This window comes from Mustela erminea, chromosome 1, assembly GCF_009829155.1.
Source record: "Mustela erminea isolate mMusErm1 chromosome 1, mMusErm1.Pri, whole genome shotgun sequence".
In the NCBI taxonomy this organism is placed as follows: domain Eukaryota; kingdom Metazoa; phylum Chordata; class Mammalia; order Carnivora; family Mustelidae; genus Mustela; species Mustela erminea.
Genome location: NC_045614.1, coordinates 101,106,556 through 101,128,044, shown reverse-complemented (window position 1 = coordinate 101,128,044; position 21,489 = coordinate 101,106,556). Strand labels below are relative to the sequence as shown.

General features: G+C 46.2%; 1 protein-coding gene across 13 annotated transcripts in view; it reads right to left on the bottom strand.

Moving 5' to 3' along the window:
• Positions 1-21,489, bottom strand: part of KALRN (kalirin RhoGEF kinase) — a 659,050-nt gene that overhangs the window by 7,358 nt on the left and 630,203 nt on the right. For all 13 annotated transcript variants that reach the window (XM_032335453.1, XM_032335509.1, XM_032335462.1 and 10 more), the window contains 8 exons: positions 17,566-17,593; positions 16,915-17,086; positions 14,527-14,648; positions 13,750-13,881; positions 12,101-12,265; positions 10,169-10,247; positions 3,384-3,584; positions 392-530 (listed from right to left, as the gene is read on the bottom strand). In XM_032335453.1, the coding sequence (XP_032191344.1) occupies positions 392-530; positions 3,384-3,584; positions 10,169-10,247; positions 12,101-12,265; positions 13,750-13,881; positions 14,527-14,648; positions 16,915-17,086; positions 17,566-17,593 (1,038 nt within the window). The remainder of the gene's footprint in view (positions 1-391; positions 531-3,383; positions 3,585-10,168; positions 10,248-12,100; positions 12,266-13,749; positions 13,882-14,526; positions 14,649-16,914; positions 17,087-17,565; positions 17,594-21,489) is intronic.

Here is a 21,489-nt window from a genome sequence, read left to right as displayed (position 1 = left end):
TCTGCCTGCTACTCTGCCTGCTTGTACTCTCTCTCTGACAAATAAAGAAATAAAATCTTAAAAAAGAAAAAAAAAGAAATCAAGACTTACTTAATTTAAAAAACAAACAAAAACAAAAATCTGACATCTATTGGTTTCCTTCTAAAATGTTAGATGAGGTGGGAAAATCTTCCTGACCTTCCCTCACCCCAGATGTCATGGTGACTCTTGGTGTGTTCTCATTAATTCTCGAAGAACACACTGGAATTGTGGGATGACCTAGTTCCTGTCTTAAAATTTGTCAGGATTCTAACCTAGGTACCTAAAATGAATCAGAATGGACCTCCCCAAGGGTAATGACTGACAGGCTGGACTTGGCCACTTCCATGCAAGCGCAGCTCTTGCTTATTACCTTTATGTCCAAATGGGCCACCCTGCAGTTGTGGAGGTACTGAAGAGCTTCCATGATGTCCCGGATGTAGAAAGCGACTTTCTCTTCCATCAGTTCATCGTGATTCATAAGGTAGTCTAAGAGCCGGCCATCGTCCATCCTGAAATCAGGGAGGAATTGGCCAAGGAAATATGTTTGTAAAGAAATGGAAAAATAACACATACCGATTGGTCAGAGCTCCAGAATCTCTCCTGCTCCTGCTTATAGATGAAGATCGATGTTCCCACACATGTGTATTTTAGTTAGAACCCAAAATTAATGTTCAGAACTAAAATTAACAAGCTAATTTAAAAGTTACCATGTGATGTGCTCCACAGAAGAAACATGGGTAACCTTAAGACACATTCTACGTTGTTAAAGTTAAAAACCGATCACCAGGAAATCTTAAAGATTAATCTCTTAATCTTTAAGAGATTAGTTGGCAAAACACAGAAAGTCTCTGGAGGGAGAGAGAGAGGAGAGTGTGCTCTCTCTCAATATTCAGTTAACTGGAACCTGGTGGCTCTACACCTGCAAATATGTTTTGCAAATTGCTTTTATTTGTCAGTTTTTAGCTGGGGAAAATGAAAAGTGGGCAAAGTTTGTCCTCAGCATTCTTGACCCTTTTGGGATCCTTTGCCTTGTGAGCAATTTTCCAATCTTAAAAACCATGACTGAGAACACGGTAGGGGGAGCCAGCCAGATCCAGATTTGAGTCCTTCTTCTGCCCGCTACAGGCTGGGGGTTTGGGACAAGTCGCTTAAACCCTGTGTTGGTTTCTTCATCTTTAAACTGGGAGTAACAGCAAGAAGACTGACTTCACCCCGAGGGCTGTGTAAGAGTCAAGTGGTACACCTAATCAGTAGCAGCCTGAGTGCTCAGTAGTGTTTTCAGGTCCCCTGTACCCTCTAGAGCATCTGGAGTGACCAAATGTCAGACTGCTAGTCTAATGTGCACTGAGCTGTCAAAGGTACATCCCTGGGGAAGGCTTGAGCCAGAGGTAGAAACCACCTCTGAGCACAGCTGATCTCCCCCCACCCCAGCCAGGGTTTCCATTCTCTTCTCTAGTGTGTTCCTTCCCCATGATGTCTTCTCCTGCTTTCCTTGATAGGAGCAAAGCCTAGGACCTGGCAGGGGGTGAGGCGGGAGGGATGAGCATGGAGTGGAGGGGGCCTGGGTTTGTGAGATGCTCCCCCCGTGCTTCTTGCTGCGCTGCTCGGAGACCCACAAGCCCTCGCACCAAGTTCACCCTCAGAGCTTTTGGGAAATGCAGATGCCCGGACCCCACCCTAGCCTAGGCCTAGCAGAGAAAAGCTCTACCAGGGACTTGGATGGCCACCAAAGGGAGGACCTCTGGTCACAGCATAACCAAGATTTAGCACAGGGTTTACCTTGGGCACTGTCTATCCACTCATCTTTCCTGAATTTCCAGTCCAACAAACACCTTCCTATGTTCTCACAGCAACCCTCTCCAAAACGTGTTTCTTTCTCAGCATTTACCATGTTCAGTTGAAATCATCACTTAGGGATCGGTCCTCCTCATCAGGTTTGGAACTCTTCAAGGGCAAGAACCACCCCTTTTTACCTTTGTTCCTTCCATCCTGGTCTAGGTCCTCCCAGCAGCAGGCACACAGGGTGTGCTCAGTAAACGTTTGCTAAACTAACTCAATCCACTATTCACCTCATTTAATCCCTGTAATGTCTCTGAGAAGTGGAAATAATTCCTCAGACTTCACAGATGAGACCCCAGGCCCAGGAATCTAAAGACCCTGCCCCCAAATCCCAGAGCTGGGATGAGCGCTCACGCTCTTCATTCCAAGCATGGCTTCCTTCCATTGCACCAACGCAGCCTGGTAATCAGGCATCAACCTTCCCCCAGAATGATGCAGGGGCTAAGGTTCTGGATCTGCCATGTTGTCTTGATATACAAGTGATAATACTTGTATAAGCACTTGATATTAGGTTCTGGAAGGCTCTCTGTAAGGGTCTTCGTTAAATCCAAAGTGACAATTGATCTACTACTACACAGCTATATAATGTATCACAAAAGAAGTACAAACATTGATACAGTTGGTTCTATCTTCTCTTGTTTCTTTTCAATGAATTAAAAAATGTAGCTAAAGATGTTTGTTTTTTGGCTGTCTTTTTTCCAACATAAATAAATTTATAGGGAACTGCCTCAAAGGCCCTCATCCATAAACATTTAGACAAACAAGCACACAAGAGTCACAGTAAAATGACAGCTGGAAAGCAGCACATGGAGGCGCTTCTCTTCTGGACAGAGGCTCCTGGAGAGACATGCATGGCACCAGTCTTGGGGCAGGGCCATCAGCACGCATCTGATGACGTCTCTATGAGGGCTCCATCCTCCTGAGAGGACTATGTTCTCTTTAGCCTCTGTTAGATCTTTGTGAACCACAGGACATGATCTCTGTTTTTAGCCTGCGGTAGTAGCGGGGCAGAATGTGCTTTATTGGATGTGTTCTAGGGCCAAGTATGCAGATGCCTGAGTTCGTAGAAAATCTGGAATGAGTGGAATATTTTGAAAGTCAAGGTTCCACTTTAAAAGGAATTTCTTGGGTGGGAGATCATGGCTGCCACGTCAGTGGGTTGATGCACAAACCCCCTTTCAGTTTCAGCCCCACCCCTGTCAACAAGCCTAGGATCCATACAGTCTTCCTAAACCCCTGTCCAGCCCAAGAGTCCATAGTAGAAAGAACATGAGAATCTAAGGGAGCGAGATACACAGGTTCAAGTCCCAGCTTCTCCATTTTCTAGTGGTAAGGACCTTCTTTACCCTTGATTTTTCTAATCTGCAAAGGGGAACCACCTTTTTATAAAACAGACGGGAGATTGCACATGACACACAACACTCCGTACATAGTGAGACATTGTATAGAATGTAACCGCTGTGGGGGGTAGGGGGACGGGAAGGAGCCCAGACACTGGAGACGACCGAGACGCCTGTACTTACAGCTCCAGAATCAGGATGTAGGATGTGGGGGACTCATAGGTGTCATGGAGAGTGATGTACTGGGGGTGTTGCAGGTGCTGAAGCAGGGCAGCCTCATGGGCAGCCTGCTCTTTTTTCTTCATTTTTTTGCTAACGAATTTCACCGCGACGTCCTTCCGCGTAGCTTTGTGAATACACTTCTTCACTATGGAGAAACGGCCCCTGGAGAGCGGAAGGCAGAAAGCATTTTGCGAAGCTTCCTCCATCTACCAGGTATTCTTTTATTTAAGGATCTGTAACGTTTTCTCTGAAGTGGTTAGACAGTTACACTTATTAGGAATCCTACTTTCCTATTTTGAAATGATCATAGGATCTCTCAAGAAAAGCCGTGTTTCCTGCCTTAGCAAGTCAGGAATCTCTGAGATGCAAAAAACTCATATCAATTTTAGTCAACAGATTTCTCTCTCACTTTGAAATATCAACCACAGGTTCAGTTTTCTAAGCGCAGTATATTTTTGTAAAATACAACAGTAATAATAACGTGCAAGAAGGAGGAATTCTACTCCATAATCATTTCAAAAACATTTCTTAAAGAGGCAATTTTTTCAGGTGCCTGGGTGGCTCAGTGGGTTAAGCCGCTGCCTTCAGCTCAGGTCATGATCTCAGGGTCCTGGGATCGAGTCCCACATCGGGCTCTCTGCTCAGCAGGGAGCCTGCTTCCCTCTTTCTCTCTGCTGCCTCTCTACCTACTTGTGATCTCTCTCTGTCAAATAAATACATAAAATCTTAAAAAAAAAAGAGGCAATTTTTTCCTTTTATATTTTTTATCTTGGTATGACAGAAACTTTGTAATATACACAAAAGTAGAGAGAATAGTGTAATAGATCTGCGCAGCCAGCAGCCAGCTTCAGTCATTATCAGCATTTTGCCAACCTTATTCCATCTCTTTCTTTCCTACCTCTTGCCTTTTTTTCCCGTGGTATTTTTAGCAAAATCCAGATACCGTGTTATTTCACTCATAAATACTTCAGTCGTTTCTAACTGACAAGGACATTGAAAAATGTATAACCAGCATGCCAGCTTCACATCTGACAAAATTAGCCACACCTAGAACAGAATGGTTCCCAGACTCAGCTGTAGCTCAGTAGGAGGTAGTAAGAGTGAAGTAGAAGAGGGAACTGGTCAGCAATGGGAACAGGGAAAGGGAGTCAAAGAGGTGACCAGCAGTGCCCATCCCAGGTCCGTCCCTGAGATACTATAACCTATGAGTAGAGGAGTCAACCATCCAAAGAACAGTCCATTCCTCTAGCAGAAATGGAGGCAGCCAACACCAGAACCACCACAAAGATGGTCCAACTGACCCCTTGACCTGGCCCTGTGCTCACCAAGTGACTTTCAGACAATAATAGTCAGATAATGTCTCCCCAGTATAGGTTTTCTCAAAAGAAGAGAATATGCTGGGGCACCTCGGTGACTCAGTTGGGTAAGTGTCTGCCTTTGGCTCAGGTCATGATCCCAGGGTCCTGGGATGGAGCCCTGCTCAGTGGGGAGCCTGCTTTTTCCTCTCTCTCTGCCCCTCCCCCTGCTCATACTCTCTCTCTGTGTGTGTGTGTGTGTGTGTGTGTGTGTCAAATAAATAGATAATAACAATAAAAAATCTTTAAGAAGAGAATGTGTTAATCAATAAAACAAGTATTTGACAAATACTAATTGAATGCCTATTATGTAGCAGTCATCATTCTTTTTGCATAGGAAGCAAATATTTGGTTGAACTGATATTTCCATTCTATATCATAAATTAATAAATTGCCATCTCTCTCTTTTTTTAAGTAATCTCTATGCATAATGTGGGGCTTAGACTCACGATCCTGAGATCAAGAGTTGCATGCTCCACAGACTGGACCCAGGCACCCCTTCATTATGTTTGTCTGTCCTTCCTTCCTTCCTTTTTCAAAGATTCTATTTATTTGACACAGAGAGAGAGAGAGAGAGAGAGGACAAGCGGGGGGAACAGGAGAGGGATAAGCAGGCTTCCAATACGGGGCTTGATCCTGGATCATGACCTGAGGGAAGGCAGACACTTAACCCACTGAGCTGCCCAGGTGCCCCTATACCTTAATTTTTTTCTTTAAATTGTGCTTTTCCAAGTTATGCATTCCCATGATTTAAAAAGTCAATTAGCTTTAAGTTTTCTTATTCAAACTAATAGTATCCCATCCTTCTACCCCACAACCCCATTTTCCTTACCTGAGAGGCAGTTTAATCAATCAGGTAATTATATTTTAGCTTATTACTGGGGTAGTCTATGTTTGTGTGGCTACTTCTTGGTGTTTCCGTTTTCATTATAATCTGTAGACACCCACTCCGGAAAGGGAGATGTAAGCCTCTCTCCCCTCTCTGTCTCTACCACATGACCATTTTCCCCATCCCCCCATCCCCCGACGGAATGATATTTTAATCAATATTCAGTGTTTCCATTATTGCAGCTAGGTCAGGGCTAGTCAAATTTGCAGCGCCAGTAAACTATGAACATTTTCCTTCTTGTGACAGAATTCAGGCCTCATTTCTGACAAAGACGGCCCCTTATGAGAACCATTCAAAGATTAGTCCGAGACTAATAAGTCACTGCAGGGTGACTGAGTGCTGGTTTATGGCATAGTTCGGCTCTCAGGCCTTGCTATGCTTCTGTGGCTGTGTTCTATCCGTGCGTAGCTTGAAAGGAGCCCAGGATCTGTCCTGTTCCGGCACAGAATTAGGGGGATCTCGTTCCTTAGCTCTCTTCTCACTGAGATTTCCCACACATTCTTTGGCTCCCATGGGCCCGTTTTAATAGATGGGATTCCTTCAGAGTTTTAGTTTCTTGCTTGGGTTAAAGCAATGAGAGAAGGAAAGGAGGGAGGGAAAGGCATTTTCCTGTCTCCTCAGCTCAAAGAGAGCCCCCTTTCCTGTCTTTTGGCCAGAAAGATGAGTTTCCTTTGGAGCTGTCCCCTGTACATGTTGCCCAGTTCCCTGGTTTGGCCTGCACTTGGGTTAAAGCCCAACAAACAAGCCAGAGAACTCACTGCCACTGTCCCTGACTTTCCTCAAATTTTCACTTGTCTCCCCGTTCTCTGTGTTCTTTGCTTTTCAGAATCCTGAGGTAGTTGCCTTTTTTTGTATTTTCTCCAGGGATTCTAGTTGTCATCAGTAGGAGAGATAGGCCACAGTGGGCTGACTCTCTCTTGGTGGGCACTGGAAGTTAGCTCATTCTAAAAGTTGGGGACTAAATGGTGTTTGGAAGCTCTGAGTGTGGGGAGCGGAGCCTGTCAATTTGAGCTTCACTATAGCGTGATCTGAGTGGACTGTTTAGTAGGGAAAGCTCCAAAGTCATTATCTTTAAGTCTTTCTTCTTGGGCTGATGGGAATTCCCGGAGAAAGAGCCTTGTACCTCCTGCCTAGATGGTGAAGCCACGGTTGTCCACTTTTGAAGGCTGGGTGGTTGAGAAAGCTGGTGTCCTGACTATCCAGCGTGGCTACAGTGTCCAAGGGGCCTGTCTGCTGGAAGGTTCTGCTGCCCCCAAGTGTGCCATTGTCCCAGAGAAGAGAGGTGCTCTGTTTTACCCTGTCTAGAGAATGGACCCCAGCCTTTTCCTGCATGGAGATGGATGATCCTACAGCTGCCTCTGCTGGGGAGGAGAGCTGAAGCGACAAGCTCTCACACGGTTTCAGCCACTCCTTCCCATGTCAGCATCCTTTTTACACCGGTTTACAGAGCTACTTGATGCAGCCAGATCCACAGCCTTTGGGGGAGTCTGCTGCAAAAGTTGTACTGGCTCTCACTTGACCCCACAACTGATTTGGACTGAGTTCCTTAGGTCTCCTTGGTCATTTGTCACTCTTTCACTTGTTTTCTGCTTCGAATGTGTTTCTAGAGTATCTCTTTTCCTGTGTCCTCACCCTTACGTGCCTGATTGGAAAAATTCCTTTACTGGAGATTCAGTGAAGTCTCAGGACAGTGTGAAAACTGATAGCTGGGTTCAACCTTCCATCCTTGCCTGGAGGCCTGGCCCTGCTATCTCTTTGGATCCTGTACAGGTCACCAGTCCTCATTGCCAGGGGACAACTCTCTGGCTTCTTCACATTGCTGATGTGCCCGTCTAGTTTATTTCCAGCTAAGCTTGCCATGCTCAAGTGCTCTTTCCTTCTGTAGATAGACTTTAGGAGTGATGATATTTCTTTATGCACCATGGTTTTTAAACTACTTAATTACCAGAGAGCTATTTTTAACAAGATAGTCATATAGGCCTAGAAGTCTAGGTTTAAGTTCAGTGGAGAAAGCTGACTCACATTTATGGCCTGCAGATACCTGTGGTATGTCTCACATCAGTATCTACATGTTTTATTTCCCTTCTGTTTATATGCAGCATTTTTAAAAAAGATTTTATTTATTTATTTGACAGAGAGAGATCACAAGTAGGCAGAGAGGCAGGCAGAGAGAGGGGGGAAACAGGCTCCCTGCTGAGCAGAGAGCCCAATGCAAGGCTCGATCCCAGGACCCTGAGATCATGACCTGAGTCAAAGGCAGATGCTTAACCCACTGAGCCATCCAGGTGCCCCCATGCAGCATTTTTTTTTAAGGAGCTCTTGAAAATAGGAGGACTATACTTGGAGGAGAGGAAAAGCTTCAGATGGCTGGGGATGAGATTTGAAAAACAAAAACATCATTGCCCTGAACAGATCAGAAACTTGAGCTCCCCTTTGGGAAATACTAAAACATCCATCTCTTCTAGGTAAAACATGCCTCGCCTCTGGTTCTCAACAGCAAATGCATGTCTGGGGAAGGAAATCCCTGGAGCATCTGAACGATACAACTAGTTTTCCTTTAGAACCAGGAGTGGAGTCGATTCCTTACTGGAGTCATGTGGAACTTCACAAAACTTGAATATAATGGAGCCGACTAGATTTCAATGGCTAGAGCTTATTTTTATTTTTTTTATTTTTTTTTTTAAGATTTTTATTTATTCATTTGACACAGAGAGATCACAAGTAGGCAGAGAGGCAGGCAGAGAGAGAGGAGGAAGCAGGATCCCCGCGGAGCAGAGAACCCGATGCGGGACTCGATCCCAGGACCCTGAGATCATGACCTGAGCCGAAGGCAGCGGCTTAACCCACTGAGCCACCCAGGCGCCCAAGGCTAGAGCTTATTTTTGACAAAAACTGCTGCGGTGAGAAATCACATATGCTAGTAAAACAAACACAGGCTTAAGAATTGGGTAGGCCAGGGTTGGAATCCTGACTGTTCTCCACTTAGTGGTTGCAAGACCTCGAAAAAGTTACTTAACTCCCCGAGCCTGGGTTCCTTTCCTGGGAATCTACTCACAATGTGGCAAGGATTACACTAAATGTCTCTCATATAATATCTTCATAGGATCTGCAACACGATATAAGCATCATCCAACACCATGTAAATTTCCACTGGTCTTTTTCTTCCTCTTGCCACACAAAGAAGAGTGAAAGGAGAGAGCGCAAGTTGGTTTTTGATGGAGGGGATTACGGTGAAAGGTCGTGAATGACATTGTGATTCCTTTTTTTTTTTTTTTAAAGATTTTATTTATTTATTTGACAGAGAGAGACCACAAGTAGGCAGAGAGGCAGGCAGAGAGGGAGGGAAGCAGGCTCCCCGCTGAGCAGAGAGCCCGATGCGGGACTTGATCCCAGGACCCTGAGATCATGACCTAAGCCAAAGGCAAAGGCCTAACCCACTGAGTCACCCAGATGCCCCCAGCATTGTGATTCCTGCCTAATAAATGGGAATAGCAAGCATTTGGGCTCTTTCCACAACCCCTGTCATAACCACCCTACTCAGGAAAAGTTGTGCTTCATTGAGAGATGTCAACCAAAGAGATGATGGTAATGACCCACCGTTAGTGGGTGATCTTTTTTTTTTTTTTTTATACATTCAGTGGGTGGGGGGACTTGTAAGAACTCCCCACCCTCTCACCTAGACCACGTGCAAATTAATGCACACACAGAGATGACCTCTTTTTTGTTTCTTTCCATCAACTATTTTATGGGACAGGTGATAGATTTTTTTTCATTGTTTTGTTAAAAGTCCTATTTTTATCTTTTTATTTTTGAGGACACTTTCCTACTCAAAATAGAGATAGATTGTGTGACTGAGTATGTGGGTATGCGTAGGGGGGATTGGACTAGAAATATCCATAAAAAAGTGTGTTGGGCTTGACATATGGACATATGCGGAGACCTGAACCAGTAATTAGTGATTATACCTTCTTCTCAGGAACACATGGAACTTTGAACAAAAACTGGCCATGTACTGCAAATAACGCAAGTCCCAGCAAAAGTCAGGGTCAGTATCACATAGATCAAGTTCTTCAACTACAATGTAATTAAGTTAGACATCAGTAAGAAGAAGATGATTTGGAGAAATCTCACACAGCTGAAAATTTTAAAGTATTTCTATTACAATTAGGTCAAAGAAAAAAAAATCATAGTTGAACTCAATGATAACAAAAGTGCCACATATCAGAACTCAGGAGACATAACTAAAATTGTAATTTGAAGAAAAGGCTTAAATTCTTATATTAGAATAGAAGAAAGGCTGACAGTTTTGAGTGAAGCATCTAACTTAAAAAGTTTAAAAAAAAAAAAGAGCAGTAAAAATACACAAAAATATTGGTTTTTTTCCTTCCTAAAGAGGGAATACACTTAGTGAGGAGAAACAAACAATAGGAAAAGCAAGTCATTATTCTGATATGATGATGCTAAGTGCCCATGAATGAAGGAAGAGAAAATGGAGTCATTACCTTCCAATTTCATTCAGCTCAGTATAAGCTGAATCAAAATTTTCCTTCCAAGAAATGGTGGCACCATCAGCAGCAGCATCTTTGGAAGAGAGAGAATCCATTTAGGATACTGAGGGAGTCATATAAGAATAAAGAAAAGATTAACAGAAAAACTCCTGCTTTGCCCCAAAGCATTCTCGTGACCAAATAAGGAGTCTAACTCATGGGAAAATGCCAGGATGCTCTGAAATGTTATTTTTAAAAATATCATCCAAGGGAAACCGACATGACAGAGTCATATCCCCCCACCCCCACCCCCAGCGCTGTGGCGTCTACATAAACAAAAGAAAACTTGGGACAATCAGAGATGTAACCTCTGGATATTTTAAAATAGAAATTTGGTACAACAAGTTAAAAGAGAGAGAGAAAAACACATGGAAGGCCTAGAAAAGCCAGTGAGAATCAGGGCGGAGGAGGGATGCAGCGGCAGCTAGGGGAAGAGTTACAAGGCCCAGAGGAGGAAAGGAGGGGAACGGGCTCAGAGCATCCTACCCATTTGTCCCTGTCACCCCGCTGCCTCAGACAGTGAGGGCTTAGCTGCTATATCGAATGGTGTAGCTTAACCCAAAATACAGGCCTGAGCACAATGTTTGGTAGCATTACCTTATCTGAGGTGTTAATTCCCTGGCAATGGTTTACACACGCACCCACAAACACCCACACATGTGTGCACGTGTAAAGCATGTGCACCAACATATGTTTGTTCTGTCTCCTGGGACCAAGGCTTGCAAGAAGGAAGACATGAGGCAGAATTTAGTTCGTGGCTTAGGAGAAGAGGAGCACGCCGGCAGCGCAACTCTTCTGACCCTGGGCCACCTCAGGCTGCCCAGAGCACAGTGGGGCTGAGACTCAGGTGCCTTATCTATATTGAATTCTGAGGCCCAGGGCCAAGGTTTCCCAGTGTCATGGGTCCAACGGAGCAAGGCTGGGGCGGGCTGGGGAGCACTTCCAGAGTCAGCAGGGGTCCATTTGAGAGAGAGAAAGAATAAGAGAGAGCGTCAAAGGGGAGAAGGTCAGAGGGAGAAGCAAACTCCCCGTGTAGCTGGGAACCTGATGCAGGACTCGATCCTCGGACTCCGGGATCATGACCCGGGCCAAACACAACCACTCAAGCAACTGAGCCAGGCGGGTGCCCCAGGTGTCCTCTTTCAAAATGTTCTTAGGACCAAGGGGGTTTGGTGAGACAGGGAATAGGTGGTATTTGTAAAATACGTGTAGCTAGTTATAGGCGTATCTTAATTACTCAACATATCCACCTAAAAATGTATCACCTTGAGGGGCGCCTGGGAGGCTCAGTCGGTTAAGAGTCTGCCTTGGGCTCAGGTCATGATCCTAGAGTCTCCAGATGGAGTGCCACATGGCGCTCCCGGCTCAGCTGGGAGTCTGCTTCACCCTCTGCCCCTCACCTGCTTGTGCTTTCTCTCTCTTTCAAATAAATAAATTTTTTTTAATACTCTTCGAACAGCTTGCTTTCCTCTCCCCAGCTTAAACTGGTGAACACGGCTGTCTCTGATGCCGCGAGGCACACTTACACCTGGCAGGGATTCCCAAGGGAGACAAGGTTTGGCGTTCCCAAGTAGGAAAAGGGGCAGATAGCATTCAGGTGACTCATGACTCCTGCCTGCCCCCCTCTCTGTTCTGGGCGACACACGCGGGAGCCCAGGGATCCTGGCAGGCCCCAAGTAAACACGGGTGGCTGACCTCACTTTTGCTCTAAGACGGTTGAAATCACACTTTTCTTCAGGTCTCTGAAATGTTACTTGACTGAAGCAAATCCAGGTTCCCCCCGCATGGTGGCCTGCCATGCCAACGGCCAGCCGGCACCCGTGACTAGGTGAGCCGCCCGGGGCCTGGCCTCCCCCGCCTGGGGTGCAGGGAAAGGCCGGGACTCACCGTACTCAGGGAGTCGCACAAACTCCGAGGGCTCGCTGGGAAGGCTGATCCCCCAGGGGTTGCTGGCGCTGACTCGGAACTGATAAGGACTCCCAGGACTGAGGTCCTCGATGACGAGGTAAGTGTCCAAGGTCGAAGCCACAGACTGCTGCCAGGCCTGGGAACCTAGTGCACGATTTCCGAAGAGAGGGAGAGAGAAAGGCCAGAGAGACATTGTTTCAAAGACCTTCAGCAAACAAAGAAGGGGAAGTTGACTCATTCCATTCAAGGAGCAGCTGTGGTTACTGATTGGGCTCTGAAAGCCGGTGGGCCACCTGTGGCAAATGACTGACTAGGTCCTGAGGGGTGTGAAAGTGAGAAGTGAGAGAGTGAGAAGACGGAGAGCGTGCAGAATTTACAGGGACCCTGCGGCAACTTTTTAATAAGGCATAAAAATATATTATAAATCACAAGATGAGAGGAAATATGTATTTGGAAGTAGAAACAAACTAGAAATGAACAGGCACTGAGCCCTCCACTCATGTCAAGTACCCGTGCCAGGCAGCTCTCTCATTTCCTTTTCACACCGATATCCCCAGACACCCTATGGGGTCGGGAACAGGAGAAACGGAGGCTCAGAAAGATGAAATGATCTTCTCACGAGAATGGCCTGAATATGAGGAGCTAAGGACCGAACTGCGCGGGTTGGGGGCGGGGAGGACTAGCTTGGTGAGACGCGTCCCTGGCTCAGCTCGAACACATCTGTGCCGAGGCGGGGAGACCTGAGAGTGAACAGCTAGTGAACAGCTTCCCGAAGAGGCCAAAGTAAGCAGTTTCGGAACTGCACGGGGCCTGTTGTGTAGAAGGAGGAAGAGTTGAGATACTACGAGCAATGGTGAGCACAGCAAATGATTTTGGTTCAGGGCACGAACGGTGGCTGGAGATTCAGCTGTGTAATGCATTATGTGGTTCAGAGATGAACAACTAGAGCTAGCGGGCAGCTTCTTGTGTAACTAATTTTTCTGGATAACCGGTGGCAGGTTCAGGCGTTTCTGACTGCTGAACTAATGTATGCACCCTCAGCATGTAAATGCAACAAATTTTAAAAAATGAACAGCTTTAAAAAATCATTATACACATGTCTGTATGTATATAAAATTTAGAGATCACACAAAAGGTATATGCGATCTCTATATATGTGGTCTCTATATTTTGTGTGGGGGTGCGGGTCAGGCTTTGCTCACGCTACCCTGGTTATCACTCTGGGAGAAAGAGTACGGATTCGCAAACTTGACACCTGGGTTTAATGCCAGCCTTGCCTCTTAACCAACTCCTGCTTCGTGTTCCTTAGCTTTCTTCAGGCCTTAGCCTCCTCATCTGTAAGGGGGGCCTGACTGCTCATCTGGGGGATAGGGCTTATTAAGGACAGAAGTGCCCAAGAAGGCACTTTGAAATCTACCAGGAGTCATTATCAGTTTGGCGGAAATCACCGCTCGAAGTTAGAGGTCAGAAGGCGGCTGTGGTCTGACAGGAGGTGTTTATGCTGAGTTGGAAGACACAAGAAGGAACACCTGATGAAAAGCTTGAAGGCAAGTAGTTTATGACTCTGAAGGACTTCCCCTTTGGAGGAGGGGAAGAAAGAAAGGGAAGAGCAGGGGGAGCCAGCTCACCTTCCTCTCTGTACTCCACGGTGTAACCAGAAATCGTGCAGTTTCCCGTGCTAGAGGGAGGCAGCCAGCGGAGGATCACGGAGGTGCAGCTTCTCTCCTGGGCAATGGGGCGGTTAGGGGCCGCCGGAACACCTTTGGAGACGGAAGTTATGGTCAAGTGCTCTTTCTGCCGAACTTGACATTTTGTACCAAGGTTGAACATTTCCTAGGAAACGTGCTTCCCCATGTCTCAATGTTTTCCTATGCCCTTTCCACCCAGTGGCATAGCTTTCTCCAGACCCTGGAGAGGCCTGGCAGATATGCTTTGGGGTTAGAAGTTCTTCCTCAGGCTAAAGACTGCATGCTGGATATTAGGCTGACCTGGAAAGCATGCAGGAAGTTATGGCGGGCCACAGATAGCCCTTAGCGAAGATTCCTTCTCTCCCCTTTGCTGGACTTTGGGATTTCACAATGGACCTTTTCTTCCTCAGGTCTCAGGGAACCCTTGTAATGTCCACTTAAAATATCCGATGCACATAAATTCATAGAGACAGGAAGTAGAACAGTGGCTGCCAGGGGCAGTGGGGGCAGGGAGGGGAGCTGCTGTTTAATGGTTATAGGATTTAGTTTTGCAAGATGAAAAGAATTCCGGAGATTGGTCGCACAAACATATGAATGTATTCAACACTGCAGAAGGTACATTTAACATTGGTTAGGATGAAAAATGTTATGTATAATTTACCGTAATAAAAATATTTTAAAATTATAAAAGGTGTTGGATGAACAGAGAGCCTGTACCTTGCACTTTAACTGTAGCAGATGTGGACGTGGTGCCATGGTCATTTGTTGCTATGCAGGTATAAATCCCACTGTCTTGGGGCATCAGATTGCAGATCTTCAAGGTGATTTCCCCTGAATCACTAGGGACACCAAAAGGATGCTCTTCAGACTCTAGTAATGACACAATTGACTGATGGGTAAAATCCCAGAGGGTGGGCACGTGGGGTGCTGAGCTGAATCCTTAGGCCCAAGGTCTCATCCCAGCTCTGGGACTTCCCTACACACCTTGTTTTTCTATATTCCCATTTCTTTATGGGGGGACATTCTTGTCACTAGCATCTCTCATGTGTGTTGTATAAAGGGCAGAGGGATAAAAAAGGAGTAAAACAAGATAAGAATTAGAATATGGTTTGCAATATATAAAGTCCTATACAATATTACTGGTATTATTACCACTAGCAGTTTTGTCCTAAAATATTTTCAGTCTCAAACATCGATAACACACTGTATAAGAAAAGGGAGGGGCACCTGGGTGGCACAGTGGGTTAAGTGTTTGACTCTTGATTTCAGCTCAGATGGTGATCTTGGGGTCCTGGGATTGAGCCCCAGTGGGGCTCCATCCTCTGCATGGAATCTGCTTGGGATTTTCTCTGTCTCTCCCTCTGCCCCAGTCCCCCACACTTGCACGCTCTCTCTCTCTCTCTCAAATAGATAGATAAATCTTTAAAAAAAAAAAAAAAGGAAGAAGAAGAAGAAGAAGGGATGCCTGGGTGGCTCAGTCAGTTAAGCCTCTGCCTTTGGCTCAGGTCATGATCCCAGGATCCTGGGATCAAGCCCCACATTGGGCTGTCTGTTCAGTAGGGAGCCTGCTTCCCCCTCTTTCTCTGCCTCTCCCCACACTGACTACTACTCTCTCTCTCACTTGTTCTCTCTCTCAAGGAAATAAATAAAATCTTTTTAAAAAGATTTAATAAACAAACAAAGGAAAATGGAATGACTGAGAATGAAATGTTTAAGTATTTCAAATTCTACTAGAGGACCCTGAAAACAATTACATGAGGGGCACCTAGGTGGCTCAGACGTTAAGTGTCTGCCTTCGGCTCAGGTCATGATCCCAGGGTCCAGGGATCGAGCCCTGAATCAGGCTCCTTGCTCAGCAGGAAGCCTGCTTCTCACTTTCCTTCTCCTACTCCCCCTGCTTGTGTTCCCTCTCTCGCTGTGTCTCTCTCTGTCACCTAAATAAATCTTAAAATAAAAAAAAATTACGTGAATTAAGTAAAGGTCGAATTCTGCCACTAAATGCTAACTTCCTTGGCAGTTCCCATCTGGGGTCCAGAGCACCACAAGGGAAGCGCTGCTCAGAAAGGATGACACACAGCAGTCAAGTCAACCCCACTGCCAACCCCCTGAGGAGACAGAGGAAGCCAAACACTGACTCCCCCACTAGGTTCCATGGGCCTGCTAACCTCAGGACCTGGCCATCCCTGGCCATCATTGCTGGGAATACCATTTCATATACACAAAAATTAAGTTAATGGATGGGAGTTTGATTCTAGGTGATTCTTTGATAAATGCTTAAGCACTTAAGGGCTCATTATTGCTTATCCACTGTAAACAGCAGTACACAATAAATACTAACAGAACGATTAGGAGGCAGTCAACCAAGTTTTTTTCTATTTAAATAGGCTTTCTTTGTGGAAGCATGTGTATGGCTGGATTTTCTGTTTAATATCGCATATTTTGGAGCAAGTCTTTTTTTTTTTTTTTTCTTCTAAGAAAACTGTTCTTAGGTTAATGGAGGAATTCAACAGATCACTGTTTCTCAGGATCCTGACGGGCACAAAGAAACACCAGGATGTTGGGATGTGAGACCCACATTCCTCCCACAGGGCTGGAGCCTTTGCCACTACTGTTGATGCAGAGATTCTCTTGGGGATCCTTGGGCAAAAATCAGCCAGTCGGGCGGATGTAAGTCGGTGACTGTCAAAGCTCTTTGAAAGTACGGCTCATGCCTAACCCGAGATACAGAGGGGTATGTTTTTCTTTGCTGAGTGTGGGTCCAGAATGCAGTTTTGCCAAACTTTCCTTGTAGGTACAGGTATGTCTATGCGCTGCTCAGTGGCACGTGACCACGTGCTGGGCACCCCTCCCCTCTGTGTCTGACCTGCTCGAGGGAGGTAGCAGCCTGGGCTGTCCTACAGCTCCCAGCCTGACATACCATTGTGTGAGAGCGCTTTCCTGAGCTGCCCGTGGATGTTGACCACTTCTCTCCTCATCAAGACCAAGTATTTGGGTGAGAGAAAGCTCCAGGGCACCCAACCTCCCTGCCCCCAGAGGCTAAAGAACCAGAACAGGGGCTGCACCAAGGTGCTAGCGATGTCTCCCACGATGGGGCGATCAGCTTACCAGGAGGAGACGGTGTAGGTGGCCGAGCTGTTGTCCGTGTCAAGGATGTTCTGGTCTGGCCCCTTCCAGGTGATGGTGGGTTTTGGCCGCCCACAGACTTTGCACTGCAGTGTCACTGTGTCCCCAAGCAAGCAGGTCACATCCACTAAGGGCACAAGGAATTCTGGGGCCACTGTGGTCAGATGGACGTAAAGCGTCATTTAGAACAAACACAATAACCAGCCGTTTTACACCACTCTCCCCTGCCCACGCACGTCTAGTGATTCAAATGACCTTCAGCTTAATACTGTCAAGTCATCCGTGTTCCATGAAGAAGGGTTTTAAAAGTAAGAAATGTTTATTGCAGAAAATCAGGAAATACAGATAAGTAAAAAGAGGAAAATTCTCCATGATATCCTGATACAGATGTAACTAACTACTGCGAATGTCTTGGTCTATATCCTTTGGGCTTTCACCAACACCGTTTTCTTATACAAATTACATATAACGCAAGTCGTGGCCATTTCCACTTCCACAGTGTATCATGCACGCCTTTTCTTGTCCATAGCACAGGACCACATCCCCATTATATTCTGCCTCTCTCTCAATGGCTGGATCTGCCACAATTTATTGAGCCAGTCCCTGTGTTCTCCATTTGACTTTGTAACTCACCTTCTTGGATGAAATTTGGATTTAAGATCTGAAAAACACAAAGAAACAGAAAATTGCTTAAATCCTAAGCTACTAATGGAGAACAGGAGACTTCCACCGTCTTGAGTAAAGGAAGTACAGTTTAGGGAGACGAGGCCTGGAGGCCAGGCTCTCTTGCTTGCGACTGTGTCAGCATCGCAGGAACAACCCTGGGCACCTGCTCTCCTCTCCTCTCTGCTCTGGTTCTTCACGTTCCTTTGGGTGGCCCAGGGCCCCACGCAGGTGTTTCGTGACTGCAAGATCTGCTGGCTTTAGCCGGCCCCTTTCTCCTGCGTTTCACTTCCCCAGGGGCTCGTCCTCCCTGTCAAATGCATAAAAGCCATGCTCCCTGCCCGCTTCCATCTGCACTCGAGCTCTGAGTTGGCACCGGGTCTTCCCAGCCTCACAGGTTTTCAATAACAGAGCACCAGAGCTGTGTCAGACTGGAATAGTCTTCCAGAGGCAGCCCCCTCACCCCAAACAGGGAAGGTCCTCTTCAAGGAGCTGCATGCGGAGCTTGTCTGGTTGTGGGGCAAAGGGAAGGTCATACCCATCCATCCTGTCCCCAGCATAGGGCAGCTTGAAAATCACCTAGGGGTTCTAGCCCTTTTGGCTTTGTCTAGCTGAGAACACAAACCTAGGCCAACGAAGCGACCTGGCCTTCACATGGCTGGTTGGCAAAGACACATTGGAAAGGCTCCCTTGTGACCCCACAGATCTTCACAGAAGATGGACTCCCGGCCAACTAGCCACGCTGAAAAGTCACCCCTTCTTGATTTTCTTTCATCTTCTGTTTTCCCTCTAATCAAGTGAGTGCAGGTTATACAGCTTGGCAGGGTGAATGAAACATGGGTTTCAGAGTTTGAAAGCCTGGGGCTCATCTCCTTTGTTTCATGTGATAATCACTTAAGATTTATTACATCAATTTCCTTCCCTATAAAATGGGGATAACTAATACGTACTACGAAATGTTACTGCAAAGATGAAATGAGTAGTCTAGGTCAAGTGCTTGGCACAAATCTTGACAAATAGCAAGTACTCAGTATTTCTGCTTAAGGAAAGAAAGATGTTCTAATTCTAGTCATCCTCCTTCTGCGAAGCAGCCTACTGTTACAGTGGCTTTTCTCTCAGAGTTTATGGTGTAAAATTCTTCTCTCTCTCATAAATGAAGCCGGAGAGCTCGCCTGCCTTACCAATGGCCCATTGTGGCATTCGTACTTATCTCCCCATAGTTACTCCTGGTGTATGTGAACACGGTTTCTGTCTGTTCTTCCCTTAATCAGGATCCATGTGAGCCCTTTGGAACAAAGTTGCTCTTTTCCCCCTTTAGGTTCCCCTTTGCCAACCAACTACCCACATACAGCACCCAGCTCTTTCCTGAAGTGAGCTGTGGAAAGTTCTCGCCATGCCAAGTCCTGGGGCTGCCCCTTCTTGAGACTGACCTCGGCAGCGCCCTTTGCTAATCTCAAAGGCCACGTACACCACTGCCCCGCCTTCCTTTAAATCAGTGGTTCTCAATCCTTTACCCTGGAAGCTTTAAAAACACAAAAAATCAATGCCTGGACCTCAGGCCTAGAGATTCTTTTAGTTGGTGTGAAGTGGGGCCAGGCATCGGGTTTTTTGAAAGCTGCTTTGGGGGAGTCAATGTGTGCCCTAGTTTGAAGAAAGCCGCTGAAAGCCCCCTCTATCCAAAGGAACTGGTTTTGGAAACCAACTCCCCACCCCTGAGGCTTTTCTGGGGTGGGGTGGGGAGATGTGGGGGCATTTGGTAAAAGCTGCTTTTCCCCCACCCAAGAGACCTCCCCTCTTTATGAGGAGACATGGGGCTGTGGCAGGGGAACAGCCTGGGAATAGGGTGGGCAAGGTGCTGAGGGGTCCACAAAGGTCTCCCCCCGGCTTAGGTGAGGCAGAGAGAACGACATCTGCACCAGTCATTTCACAGTCCAAGAAAAGGAGATGAAGAATATTTTCTAAATGTTATCGTGGCTTTTCACAGGGTGGCGAGAACAAGGGTGGCTTTTCTCCAGTTCAAAAAACATTGTCTCCTCCTCTAGGCTGGTGCAAGATTTTACTGATCCAGAAATGCTAGGATGGAGGCCCCAGCCTCAGGATTTATAAGATGTCTGAATTTTGGGTGATTTTTTTCTTTCTCTTCTTACCTGGGCTTTGCAAATATCCTGTAGTCCATATGTTTCACTTTTATAATCTTTTTCAAAGGAGAAAAGAACACAGCGCTACTGGACTGTAAGTTCCTTCAGGACCAGAGGATGTTATTTTTCTTGGACCTCTGGCCCCTAGCCTGGCTTCTGCTGCGAAATGGGCATTTTATACACGTTGGTTGAATCAGTATTTGACCTTTGTCCTCATTCTAGTTCTTCCAAAAATTCATAAACAGAATCTGGAACTAGGTCCTTATAATCTATAAAATAATGACTTCAGGGTATATTACTAATAATATTTGATCAGAGTCTGTTTTCAAACACAGATGGAAAACAAACTTTTGGGGAATGAAAAATAAAAACAAGAAAATCCATTGCCTCTGAGAGAAGAGGTTCTCAGCGGCGTTCCACTCAGGAGCGAATATAAACTCCAGGAGCAGACAAAGCACATAGTATCCAGACCCCAAGCCAGACACACTCTCTTGCCTTGGACAACATTGTTAAGCCTATTAGGCCTTAGTTTTAGCTGAAAATTGGGGATAATGGTGCCCACCGGAAAGCTTGTTTGATGCAAGGGCTAATTTGTTCCGATAAAGATTTATTGAGCTGGTCTTTGTTTGTGGCCCTCAGCAACATGCTCAGCACCCTCTTTGGGCCGAAAGTCTGGTGGGGAAGGTGGTATCCAGTGACCTCTGCACAGCTTCCAGGATGGTGCCTGGCTGACCAGCCTCCAACAGACACAGAGCTCTGCCTTCTCCCTCGCCCCACCTTCCCTGTCAGGACTTCAGGGTAAAAACGATCTGGGAATGTTACCAGCTTTGTCCAGTGGCCTATACTTCCTATCCCAATGGGAAACCACAAGGGATTCAGACAGGGATTGCATGCAGGGAGGGACAGGAAGAGACAAATGGCCCATTCCTTCATTATAACACTTAAGTGGGGTTTCATAACTCTGCACTGTGGTAGTGATTCTATAAAACAGCACCCCAAACTGATGCCGAGGGAATTTCTCGACTTAGTCCTCTTTCCCATCACTCCCCACTGCATTCAGGATATTATCAAACACATACATTATTTAAAAAGCAAAACTTCCTAATTTAGAGGTAGACTTAGCAGGAATTTGGAGAGAAACATTGCCAACAAGGCTACTTGTAGGTTCTCTACCTGGAAGGGGCCCGTGGAAGGCGTCAGTGTTCATTCCTCTTTTGGCCGGCCCAAGCACTGCTGATAATGGCAATAACACCAGTGGTTTGTGTAACATCACCTAGCTGGCATAAACCACTCACAGACTCCTTCGTTCACTCATCCTAAACTCTGGGAGGATGTACCAAGCAGGTGTTATTTGTTCCCATTTCCAGATGGGACAGGGAAGTTCGTGTAAGGTCACACAGTGCTCCTTCCACCATCCGTGCACAGGCATGGCCTTGGAAAAGCATTGTGACACTTTGTTCTTGATATCAAAGCCCTGCCTCCCTCCCTTTGCTCCCCAACCTTGCTCTTCATCCCATTGCTACCTAGTTCTCCCCTTTAAGCTCCTCTAGCAAGGACCAAGAGCCCGGCTGAAGTCCACGTTAATGTTTTTTCTAACTTTGACTCTGGGTGACATCCATGGAAGGTCCCTCCCTCATTTTTCCTCTTTCTACTTTGAAGCAAGTTGGGTTATGGACTGGAAGAGGGCCACGGCAGCCTCTTCACACTGCAGTGGAACAACCTAGGTATTTGTCTGGGGTTCCCTGTGGACTACAAG